At 34.9% G+C, this 12,190-nt stretch overlaps 1 protein-coding gene across 1 annotated transcript; it reads left to right on the top strand.

Moving 5' to 3' along the window:
- Positions 1-385: 385 nt before the first annotated feature.
- UBE2B (ubiquitin conjugating enzyme E2 B) lies at positions 386-11,645 on the top strand. The gene is made up of 6 exons (XM_058171356.1): positions 386-574; positions 4,832-4,912; positions 5,315-5,340; positions 9,280-9,369; positions 10,833-10,921; positions 11,206-11,645. The coding sequence occupies exons 1-6, from the start codon at positions 531-533 to the stop codon at positions 11,332-11,334; spliced, it is 459 nt and encodes a 152-aa protein (XP_058027339.1). The 5' UTR covers positions 386-530; the 3' UTR covers positions 11,335-11,645.
- Positions 11,646-12,190: the final 545 nt, after the last annotated feature.

The raw sequence follows: 12,190 nt of genomic DNA, 5'->3' as shown, positions 1-12,190 counted from the left end.
ATCTTAAGAACCGACCAATTTTTCACGCGATAATAAATTAACTCTTAAAGCACGGTGAGACTTGTTTATAATCAGATTCTTCATAAGGCTTATACCACACCGCCACAACTTAACGATGAGGGAACTGTGCTTAATATATAGAAACGTGAATAATAGACTGGATCTTGAAATCAAAAGCCAGAAGTGAAATTTGCAAAACGCCGCCCGCGCGCCCAAACCCGCGCCTCTCAGGCTTAAAAAGCGGAGCAAAAGCTACCCGCGGGCTCTCGGAGAAAAGGTTACTCCCCCTTTTCCACCCCGGCGCGGTGGTACGTTCCTAAGGCGTTCTAGGTCTCCTCCGCAAGCGGGCCGAGTGGTAGAGTCGCGAAGGGTGGCTTCTTTCCCTCCTCCCACCGGCGGAGGGAGACGCCATTGCAGAGTTGTTTGTGAAGCAGCGCGAGGAGAGAGAGGCAGCTGCGCTAAGGAGCAGTGCTGAGGCTTTTTTGGGGAGGGGGCGACCGGGAGTCTTCGATCATCGGGGCGAGAAGATCATGTCCACTCCAGCCAGGCGGAGGCTCATGAGGGATTTCAAGAGGTAAATGCTCCCTATGTCTCTCCGGATCGCTCTTTCCAAGGCTAGGAACCTTTTCTTTAGTGCTTGAGCTGGGATTGAACACCCCCCCCCGCCGGGTCCCCTTTTCTAGGGGGGAAAGGGATATATATATATATCTTTCTTTCTTGGGGGGGTCCCTCGGCTGGAACTTAGCTACTCTTTGCCCTTCCGGGCGGCGACGAGTACGGGCCTTCGTAAAGAATAAGAAGAAACGAAAGAAGAAACCTGGATTATTTTCTGCTCAAAAACTGGGAGGCAAAGTATTTCCCTCCTTTGTAAGAAACTATTTCCACTCTCTTTCTTAGCCGTCCCGCGTTAGGGAAGAAAAACAATGAGGATGCTAAAAAGAAAGGAGGATTATTTGAGAAACAAGAGATTTAAACGATCGGATTATTGGATGCATGTGGGTGGTTGTTGTTATTTTTTAATAATCCTCCCAACCCAAAGAACCTCCCATTAGAGACGGTGAAAGCCTTGGGTCTGATGCCTATTTTGTAAATAAAGCGAGCCGGATTAAAATGGACTGAGTTGACCACGTAGTACAGCTGACTGGGCCGCCTGTAGTCAAGAGACAGAGAAAGCAAGTGCCAGGTTTTCTTTTTAACTATTTCTTGGAAATGGTGGCCAGAAAGTCTTGCTTTAAAAAGCTACTGATTTGCTGCCAAGTACTGAGCTACCTGGGGAATCGAAGCATGTTTCTTTTTCTTTCTAAACCTCAGACAAGATGATATGAAGCGTTTGCATGAAGCCGCAAATTTGAGATAGATATATATAGATATAGATATATACAAACAAACATTTATCCATTAGGTACTTGGTGGATGGGCCATAGATTGTGTGAACTACGTCTTTGGCTTTCAAGTGTTTACTTGATACGCTTTCCCTTCACCGATTACAAAACATTTTGCCAATACTGCACAATTGATTAAAAATAATAAAATAAAAGCCAGCATGGCTGAATCTCCAGCGAGGAAACCCTGAAGTCAAAAGTAGGATCCTCTTTTTTCGTTAGTGTGTTGAATCTTTTAATCTCTTAACCAGTCGTTTTGGTATATCTGGAATTTACTTCACTTTGTTCTTTAACACATATACGAAGAGAATGGCTTTTGTTTCAGGCATGTAAAATCTGGGAAAGGCTGGCTAATGAATTCTATAATCTGAAAGGAAGAAATAGAAAATGTGGATGGAAGAAAAATAGTCTGTGAGCTTGTGATTTGTGTTTTTTTTTCTCTGAATCGTTCTGAAAATACTTTTTTGATAAAATACTTGTGAAAAAGCCAGTTGTGCTGAAGCAAATACAATAAACATTCCAGGTACTGTATACTAACTCTTAACACAAGGAAGCTATTTAATTTTTTTTATGGAAGGGGGAGCTTGTACTTCCGTGTTTGCTTAGGTTGCTTCCTTCTGTCTTCTTTGCCTCTTGGCTTTTAGTGACATCTGGAGGCATCTGAGCTTGTTATTGCTAGTTGGCAGAAATATGGCCATTCCCTTTTCTCAAGCAAGCTGTTAAGAAAACTGTCCAAAATGTCTTTCCTGGCATAGCTAATAAAGTTCACCAATAAAGCCTAAAATCCTAATTAAACAACAGCTCGTAAACCGAACATTTGGATAATGTGTATATCACTATATTAAAATTACAGCTGGTCCCATGCAATGTTAACTAGAAAATCAGTACAGCTATAGGGAATCCAATGTTCATTTTGACTGAGATTAGTATAGGAGGGAATGGCAAAAGAAAAAAAAGTGACTTTTTTAGTGTAGATGTTTCAGAATGGATGCTATAGCATATATTTGCATATATGTAGAGCAGTTCTACCCCAATATTTGGTTAGGATTTAAATTGCACTTCAGTCATTAGATAACCATTTGGATCTAGCACTTGTAGAAACAGCGCAAAATATGCTTCATTTGTGGTATCTAGCAAAGATAAATAAGAAAGCCAAATAGGTATCTCAAAATGGAATTCATTTATTCCACAGTGCCTTCTAAGATAGCTAGGTTGGTATAGTGGCCCTGGAAGTGATTTCTTGTCAGAATGCTTGTGTACTAGTCTCAGAATGCTGTTATTAATGGGAGAAAGTTTATGAATTTAAACTGGACGTAGTAAATAGCATTTATGTATTCTGCGACCTTCAGATGACAGCGTTCACATATGAAATCCCCATTTAGAATACAAAATTTAAAGAGTGAAAGGCTTTTCACAGCATGGTGTTAATGAAGCTTTAATCAAAGTTATCTCTGAAGTGCACATGGCAATTAATAATTTGGTGTGACATTAGTGTGCAAACTTGCTGTCTTGTAGCACAGGGTCGCATTCTTCTGCTATCCACCTAAGGCTTTGGGTAGCCTGTGTTGTTGACATTAAATGGATTGAACTGAGCATGCCTGAAAATCAGCTGTATAAAGTTCAGAGTAGTTTTAAAGGGCAAAGAAGTATAGATTAACAGGATCATGTTATTAATTTCCTCATGCTTATTATTACTTGCTTATTACATGCTTATTATTATTATTTTGCAATTTCTTTCCAAGAAACAAAAGTGTATGACTACCGTTTTATTTTAGATACAACTCTGTAACCTGTAGAAAAGGTTGTGAATTCTTAAGTGTAAATAAATGAGAATAATGCAGTATAATTAATGCTGCAGTAAAGACATTTGCATATTATAATAACTGAATTGTTTGTCAAGTATAAGGAAAGTTTCATACAGTAAAATTATAGAGGACATGTTTGTCACATGGTGGAACTTTCTGCTGTTTAACTTTCCTGTAAAAGATGGCCTGTTGATAATTCAGTTTTAGTGATTGAATAATGTAAAAAAATTAAGATATTTCATGGATATGATACACAAAATATATGAGTATTTTGGAGAGTTGGGATACCTCATAGAGGTTATTGGATTGAATGGAATGAAACAATACATCAGAATCAGGCTGTTCCACCCACCAAAATAAATTGGCATTGTTTGGATACAAACAAGACTTACACGTTTCCAATCTGTACTAATTTATTGGTGCTTCAGAGAGATAAACTTAATGTCCCCTTCTTGGAGAGATACAATCAATACCCAATACATGGAGATAACTATATGGAAAAGTACAGATAGTCCTCACTTAATGACTCTTCATTCAGTGGCCATTTGAAAATATGACTACTGAACAAAGTAACTTAGAACCTGCACCTAAAGTTTAGACTGTTGTAGCATTCCTGCGCTCATGTGATGAAAATTTGGGCACTTGGCAGTCCACTGATCCTTACAACTGACTGCAGAGGCTTTGCAACCAACTCCCCATCTGTCTGCCTCTTTCCCCCCATCTCAGCTGCCCATCTGGCCCATCAGCACCTGCAAAACTGCTGCAGCCTTGAACACCTGGATCTGCTCCCTACTCCATCATGTTCAGGAAGCCTCAACCAGTTACAGGGCCAGCAGTGAATGTAAATTGCTTCAGTTACCTTTAGTTTTTCTGCAGCTGCTGACAGGCATATGCAGTTGATGTGAGGTGTGGTCTTCCTTTAAAGGCCACCCAAATGATTCTGCAAACAAGTGCCATTCTCATGATCATTCAGAAAGCTCGAAAGAACTCCTTCCCCAAATCATATGATTTTTTCAAAATGTCCACTAGAATAAAGGAAGTCTCTGACCCATATTGGCTGGGCATGCCAGTGAACAGCTGCAGAAAAATGCAAAGGTAAGTGGAGCAATTTACCTGTGCTATTGCAATTGCAGTTACTGCAACTGGTTGAAGCCTCCCAAGTCTAGTGGGCTGTTGAGAGAAACCTTGGACCTCGTGGCCCTGTGGCAGTTTTCTGCATTGGTGAGCCCTGTGCTTCACTTAATGACCTGCATGATCATTTAACAACCACAAGTGAGACAGCCAGGATTGTTGTGTTTGAGTGAAATGGTCACATGATGTCTTGCTTAATGACAGCTGCTCTCAACAACTGAAGATTCCTGGCTCAATTGTGGTTTAAAGAACTATCTGTAATATCAATTATCTCCCAGAATTGGATTCATCTTTTCTATAAAATTCTGCTTATAGTAAGATTCTGACCATTATCTTTTAAATTGGAGAGAATGCTTCTATATTTTATATTTTTCTTAGCAGGTCAATAGTTTTTCTGAGAGTTAAGTAGTGAAGTATTAGAATAATATGATTCTGATTATTTTCAAGCTGCATAATTAGTGTTTGCACAATCAGATTTTATATTTTTGTTTATTATATTTTGTTTATTGGAAGATTACAAGAAGATCCACCTGTTGGGGTCAGTGGTGCACCATCTGAAAACAATATAATGCAATGGAATGCAGTAATTTTTGGGTAAGTAAAGCATTCAGTTGTAAAGAAAATATATATTAGGTAATTCTCTGAACATGATATAAATACTAAATAAGACTACCCAACATAAAAGTCTTTCCAAAGTTTTCAAAATAAAAAAAATGTTATAGCAAGGCTATGCATGTCTCATAATTTTGAACATTTGTAAGGAAATCCCATTTGATACTTGTTTCATCTCAAATTATAAATGTAAGTAGGACTCGGGAAAATAGATGACCTGAGGTACTAGAAAATTACATTTATTTCAGTTATATATTCTATATATTTATAGGATACCTAATTGCAGCAGATTAGTTATAAATGAGAGTTTTATTTTTGTCATTTATAGTGCAGGTATAAATAAGTGCAAGATTTAATCACTATAGATCTTGTTTTTCTTTTCAGGCCTGAAGGTACTCCCTTTGAAGATGGTATGTTTCTTTAAATTTCATCTTTTTTAGTTTTAGTTTCATGAGCCTATATAGTATTTCCTGGTATTTGATACCTGAAGCAGATTCTGAAAAATAATATGTAAGAAACAGTAACTGACTATATAGCAAGTATTCATTTGCTGCTCAGTGATAACAACAACAAAAAAACAATTGAGAAAACATCTATTGGCAAATAATATTAATTGGAAGTTAAATACAGCAATCTATTTGCCATATACAACAAAAGAAGCTAAAATATCTTTTGAACAGTTAAACAATTCTGCAGGAAACATTTGTAGATTTAAGAACCACAATATGGATTTTTTTCCCACCCCTTATATCTATTTTTTGTCATCTGAATGTGAACCAGCAAGAGATCTCTAGATGTGGGTAGGATAAATAAGCTGGTAAATAAATGAATAAACTCAAAATCTGCAGTAAGTTAGATTTTTTTTAAAGAAGTACTCAAATCTATGGTTTGCAATAAATGCAATTAATTATAATCCCAGACTTGATAATTCTAAAAATGAATTCACCCACATTGGAATCTTAAAAGATAAGCATTGTTTCCCTATATTTGGGGGGGGGGATCCTCTCTCTTTAGCATGGTCAAATTTCTATACACTACTAAAGCCATTCTTTAATTCTCCCCTGGAGAGGCTCTCTTAAGACCTTACCAAATCTGAGGTCATTGGATTTTGAGAAAAATGACTCAAAAGACAACATATCAAAACATTAGACCGCTTTTATATTCTAATTGTTTAGTGTATTCAGTAAGCACCTGGGTTGAAGGACCACTTTATCTTTCATACAGATTTCCAGTTTTGTCAGTAATACATTGTCCTAATTCATCTATGGACACTTGAAAATGCAAACGTCCCAGTATATTACATTACCTTGATACAAACAACCACAGTAAAATATGAGACTATTATGACAGTGACAGACATACAGTATATCCACCCTCTCCTCAGTTTTAAATGTTATGTCTTGAAGAAATATTTTTAACGTTGTGCAATGCTTCAGATTTCGTTCTGAAAAGCTGTCACTGACTCATTAACGCAGATGCATCTGTTTCCAGGATCAGTCCTGCTTTAAAGACTCGCCAACAGATGCTATATGCACATTCTGCAATTCTTTTCAGTTGAAGCCTTTACAGCTTTAATACAGTTAGAAATATGCTTGTTTATAACTCAAAACATGTTGAAGGATAGATATTTATGTGAGAGACTTATAAATTGATGAGAATGTACTTTTAAGTAGCAAAATATAGGCAATGAAGTTTCAGTTTAATGGTTGAAACTCTTTTATGTTAATATTCTGTATTTATACTAGAAGATGGGAATGGATGTATTATTAGTCTAATAAATTCACAAAAGTTTTTGGATCAGATTTATTTGGCACTGGCTTCTGTTGTAATTGAAAGGAGCAGAATAATATTGTGAATTGTCCCTTTCTGGAAACCATTCTTACTCAGCTCCCTCAAAAAGGTAAATGGCTATTCACAAGCCAAGTTGCTTGGGCTTTCCATATGCAGCTGTTTTGTTTTGTTTTGTTTTTTAAGTGGGGGAGTTCAACATCCTACAGATGACATGCTTCCTGTTCTGCCATAGCATATAGATCCAATTACCTTTTTATAGCAACTGTATTGAATATAGTAATGCCTTCCAAAACTGTCCACAAACTGATCAGTTTTCTTTGAAGGATTATTTTTGGATTACAAGTAAAATTCCAAAAGTGGAAATTCAAATTGTTGTGAGATAAACTCTAAATTAATATATTTCTGACATTATTTCAACAATAATGAAAGAGTTCTTTGGAACTCAGTGATATTTACATCTGTGGATATACTGGGGATTGCACTCCAGAAACTCTTAGTTAATACATTTTGAAATCCCTTTGTCTCAAAGAATGGAAGAAAGAATGAATCCCTACTATGTTTTACACTGAGGAAGAATTCACATTGCAAATATTTTTATTCATTCTATACAAAAGTATATTTGTTTCTGTGCATCTATATGTATATGAAGCACACACACCCCCCAATAAATTTGTGTTGAAAAGAATACCATGTGAGTGGCTTCTAGTGAGGATTCATGGTGAACTAGATGTGTGTGAAGGTGCAGGGATGGCATTGTGGAGATTTACAGCCAGATGGTGAATTCTGGCCAGCAAAGTACAGAAAAAGGAGAGGTTATGAGATCACCCATTTGCACTGCAGGAACTGATAATTTTGTGGTCGATTTATAAGTTGAATAGCTGAGAGTTAAGGAATTTCAACTAAGCTTACAGCTCTATTGTAGCCTATATGGACATAAGTTTTGTGAAACCTCATTTCTTAATCACTTTGGGAAATTGCTTCTTAACTATTCGAAAATTTAGACTGACACGTTTATTTTATAACACCAGGTGTTTTTCCTTCAATTCTTAGCAAAAGAAATTTTAAATACAAGTTTAAAGACAAAAAAATACCCCTTTTTGGAATAAACATTTTGAAAAGTTACAAATGGATTAAGGGTCCAGCTATTATAGGTTTGAAATAAGATTTTGAAAGAATTGGTCCTGCAGGAAAATGCTGTTGTTTTGAATTATTAAAAAAAAAATCAAGTTTGTTAGAAATTAAAGCAAGGGTGCCAAACTCGCAGCGTCACGTGACGTATCGGGACGTTTTCTCCTTTGCCAAACCGGGTGGGGACGGGGCCAGCACGTGACGTATTCAGCCCATGGGTCACGAATTGTGCACTCCTGAATTAAAAAAATATAAAGTAGATTTATTTGACCAAAGCTAAAATATTCTGTTAACTCTGATAACCCTTAATGGACTTTTGCTGACTAGGACTGCACAGTTTTAAGGATTTGTTTTAAAGAGATATGGGAAGAAGAGATCATTTTTTCTACTGCATTTTCTAGTTTTATTTCTTATCTATTTAAACCTTTTTTCGTTTTTACCTTTTTAATTGTAATTGTTTATTTTTTTTTAAAGAAAAGAGTACTTTATGTGTAATGGAATGCATGGATGACCTTGGGGAACAAGGGGGGAAGAGATGCTGCCAGGGAAAGAATGAGAAAATTGAGACAGGAGCCCCAGTGGCTTAACCATCAGAGAAAGAAACTTAGGAAGGATCAGCCCTCATTGATTAGGCTGCTAAATGTGGCAGCAGGAAGTTTGTATCCTTAGACTTAACAAGATTCTGTTAGTTTAGCCTTACAATAAAAGTAGAATTATTTCATCTAGTTGTATTTCCTGTCTGTTTACCTTGGAGGACTAGGAAATTCAGGTGTTGGTTATTTGTATCTATATTTTCTGTGTTTGCATGTGTGAGGAGGAGGGAGAGAAGCACAGAAGATCTTGAATTTTCTAATGCAAAGCAGGGTTTTTTTTAGTACAGGGGATGCATAATACGTAAAAAAGTCCTAACATTTAGTTTAGCAGAACAGTTAATACCTATTACAAATGAGGTGTTTACATTTTTTTTCTTCTGAACTGGTTAGGCATACCAGTTATTCATGACTTTTGTGTTTGATTTCTTCAGCTATAGTAATATCCCTACCATAGTAATCTGCAGTGTTTCCCTTAAAATAGTTGATAGTTAACTTTTAACTATCTTTTAACTAACTTTTAGGTCTTGTCCATAATCTTTTAGATGGATTGCTAGAGGAAGCTGATGTTATTTCAGTGTTTTATTAATATTTGGAATAAAAACAAATGTTTAATATAACTCTTGTTTTTACAATGGTAGGCTGTTTTTGCAAAAATGAAAAATTAGGTTAATTTTCAATCGATTTACTGTGACCATGTTTTAAGCTATTTGACTAAAGTGACATAGGGATGTATTATATACAGCTGTTCTTCTACTTTTAAAAAAAATGCATATATGTATATTTTTTTATTTCCTAAGCCCTGCCACACTTCCTTATTGCTTACTTTTTTTTACACAGGAACCTTTAAACTTATAATAGAATTTTCAGAAGAATACCCAAATAAACCGCCAACGGTTAGATTTTTATCGAAGATGTTTCATCCCAATGGTAAGTTTTATCGGAAGATGGAATAATAAAACCTTCAATGTAATCATATATTCAGCAATGTTCTATTTCTGTATGTTGAAGATAGGCTTCTGGCAACTGGTTAGCCCAGAAATTCTTTGCAATCTGCCGGTGATAATTTATAAAATGAATACAATATTAATCATTTCGGTCAAAAGAATAATCACAAAATTAAGATGATAAATTCTTGTCTCTCTTAGAGGTTATTAACAATTCTTCAGATTCATTCTTCTTTTCTTGAAGTCACTGTAGGGAGTTAACTGGAAGCAGTAATTCAGTCATTTGCCAAAATACCAAGGACAAGACTTAAACATTAGATATTTTTCCTTTGTTGCCTTAGCTAAGCTTTTTTAAAAGGTACTTTACAATGTATTAATTCCAAAGTGATGTGTAATAAATTACTATTATCCTTATTACTATACACTGCTGTGAAATTTAATATAATACATTGTGATATAAAAATGTTTTAAAATAATCAGACAAGAAGATGCAGAAAGAAACTAAACCTTTAGACTCTTTAAAGGAGTATGTTTCCACTGGGAGAGAAATTAAAACTTCCTATTTTGTATGGAATCATAAAGGAATTATAGGTGTGTCAGATATTTTCCTGTTGTAAGAAGATGCATTAGATTACAGTAAATACTATCTCCCATTCTGTTACTATAAATAAAAATAAACCTTAATCTATATTAAACCACAACTTTCCTTTGATTTAATTTTAGAAATCCATGGGTCCTGAGTCTCATATATTAAATTACTAATCATTGCAGAAATCCAAAATTTGGAAAATAAATTTTATTTGGGTCCATATCTTTATAAAATATAGGCTTTCTTCCTGTGTGAATAATAATATTGTAATTAAATAAGTTATGTTAACTAAGTATAATGACTGGTTTATATGAGCTACACTTAAAGCTAGTCCTGCTTATGAAAAAATTAGGCGTCTCTTCTTTGAAATATGTCATACATTTTCAGATATTTATTGTTTGACAATAAGTCTATGAACTTCATTGCAGAGATTTCTGGACTGTTCAATTAAAATGATACTAAAATATTGAACCTTGGAAGGAATATATTATTGACTTGCCTTAATAAGATATCAAAATAATTTAAACTTTCTGCATGGTGTTGAAGCACTTAGTTCCTCTGAAAACAGTTAAATCGGGGACTGACTCTCTTGAGATTACATTCTTTATTTTTCCCATCAAAATCAGAAGCCATGATTGCCTATGATTTTTTCCTAGTTAGCAAAAAGAAAGCTAGCAAACCTAGTTTGGATGTAACACTAAAAAAATTACAAACATTTTTAAATTACTTTTAAGAGGAATCAGAAAGTGCATTACCTTTTTTAGATGATCATTGAATCCAAATTATTCTGTGTTTGTAGTAAACTGGAAATTAATGATCTGAAACAAATTACATAATTCTAATATCTTCTATTTTAGTGTATGCAGATGGAAGCATATGTTTAGATATCCTTCAAAATCGTTGGAGTCCAACATACGATGTCTCATCTATTTTAACTTCAATTCAGGTAATTTTAAAAATAATAACGAACACTTTCTTCAGACTTGTTATAGAAACGCTAGCTGTTTATCTTCAGGTGTAAGTTACATTATTTGACTGAGCTAGTTTGTTTATGACTACATTTGTCAAAAAAGATTGTTTTGTCGAACTTTAACACTATATAAAGTATCTATAACATCAGTCTAGCTATAATTACTGTCCAATGTTGCATTGTTCTATATTTATTTTGTCATTATCCTTTTAATGCTAATTAATACTGTTTTTCATGTTTTTGGCTTCCTCTACCTTCAGTCACTGCTTGATGAACCTAATCCTAATAGTCCTGCCAACAGTCAGGCTGCACAGCTTTATCAAGAGAACAAACGTGAATATGAAAAACGAGTTTCAGCTATTGTTGAACAAAGTTGGAATGATTCATAAGAAATGACTTTCATTAACAGACACCCCATAATCATCATGTACAATTTAACTTGCGATAGGAAATGCTACCAGAACTCAAGTGCCACGTTTGACTTGCGTACAGATGCATTTGCAAATGCTCTTCAGTTTCAAAATTTTAAAAGCTTGTGTACTTTGATTAATGTACTTTTTATTGCATGTTATGACCTAAGTTATTGCTACATAAATTTGTAATATATCCTGTTTGTATTTTTTTCAAAGTGTATAATGTTGGTGTGAAGTTTTCATGACAGAATATACATATTTTGTAAATCTGTACTTTTTTCAAAATATTGAATGCCTTATTTTTGAATTCTTTAGATTTTTAAATTGGACAAATCACTAGAGTTTTATATATAAAATATTTCATGTAAAGCTGAAATACATAACCTCAGTGCAAGACATTTTTGTCACTATTCTATTTTTGACACAGATTTTAAAGTTGATTAATTTTTATATGCTTTTTTTTTAAGGAGCATGCTGCACAGCCATTTTTTACTAGTCCTGAATGGCAGACAAGAGACCTTACATCTGACTTGGAAATTGTACCAAGGTTGCTCTCCAAAATGAACATTTTTGCCAAAGCTTGCCCAGTGCCACTAAATAAAGTACAAACAGCTCTGAACGTGGATAAACAAATTACTGCCCACTAGGGACTTGGCACTAAAGTGCCGGAGCAGTATATTTAGTAGCAATGAATTATGGACATTATAGTCCCAAAACTTTGTCATCTTGGTTTTTCAAATAATTTGTACCTGTGCCTTGACTGTACAAGTCTTCTCTGTTGCTATTCTACCCTTACTTGGTAATTCTATATGTGATATTAGCCAAAAGGCTG

The sequence above is a fragment of the Ahaetulla prasina genome, chromosome 2 (assembly GCF_028640845.1).
Source record: "Ahaetulla prasina isolate Xishuangbanna chromosome 2, ASM2864084v1, whole genome shotgun sequence".
Classification (NCBI taxonomy): Eukaryota; Metazoa; Chordata; class Lepidosauria; order Squamata; family Colubridae; genus Ahaetulla; species Ahaetulla prasina.
Note: the sequence above shows the minus strand (reverse complement) of the source record. Positions and strands in the feature narration are given on the sequence as shown.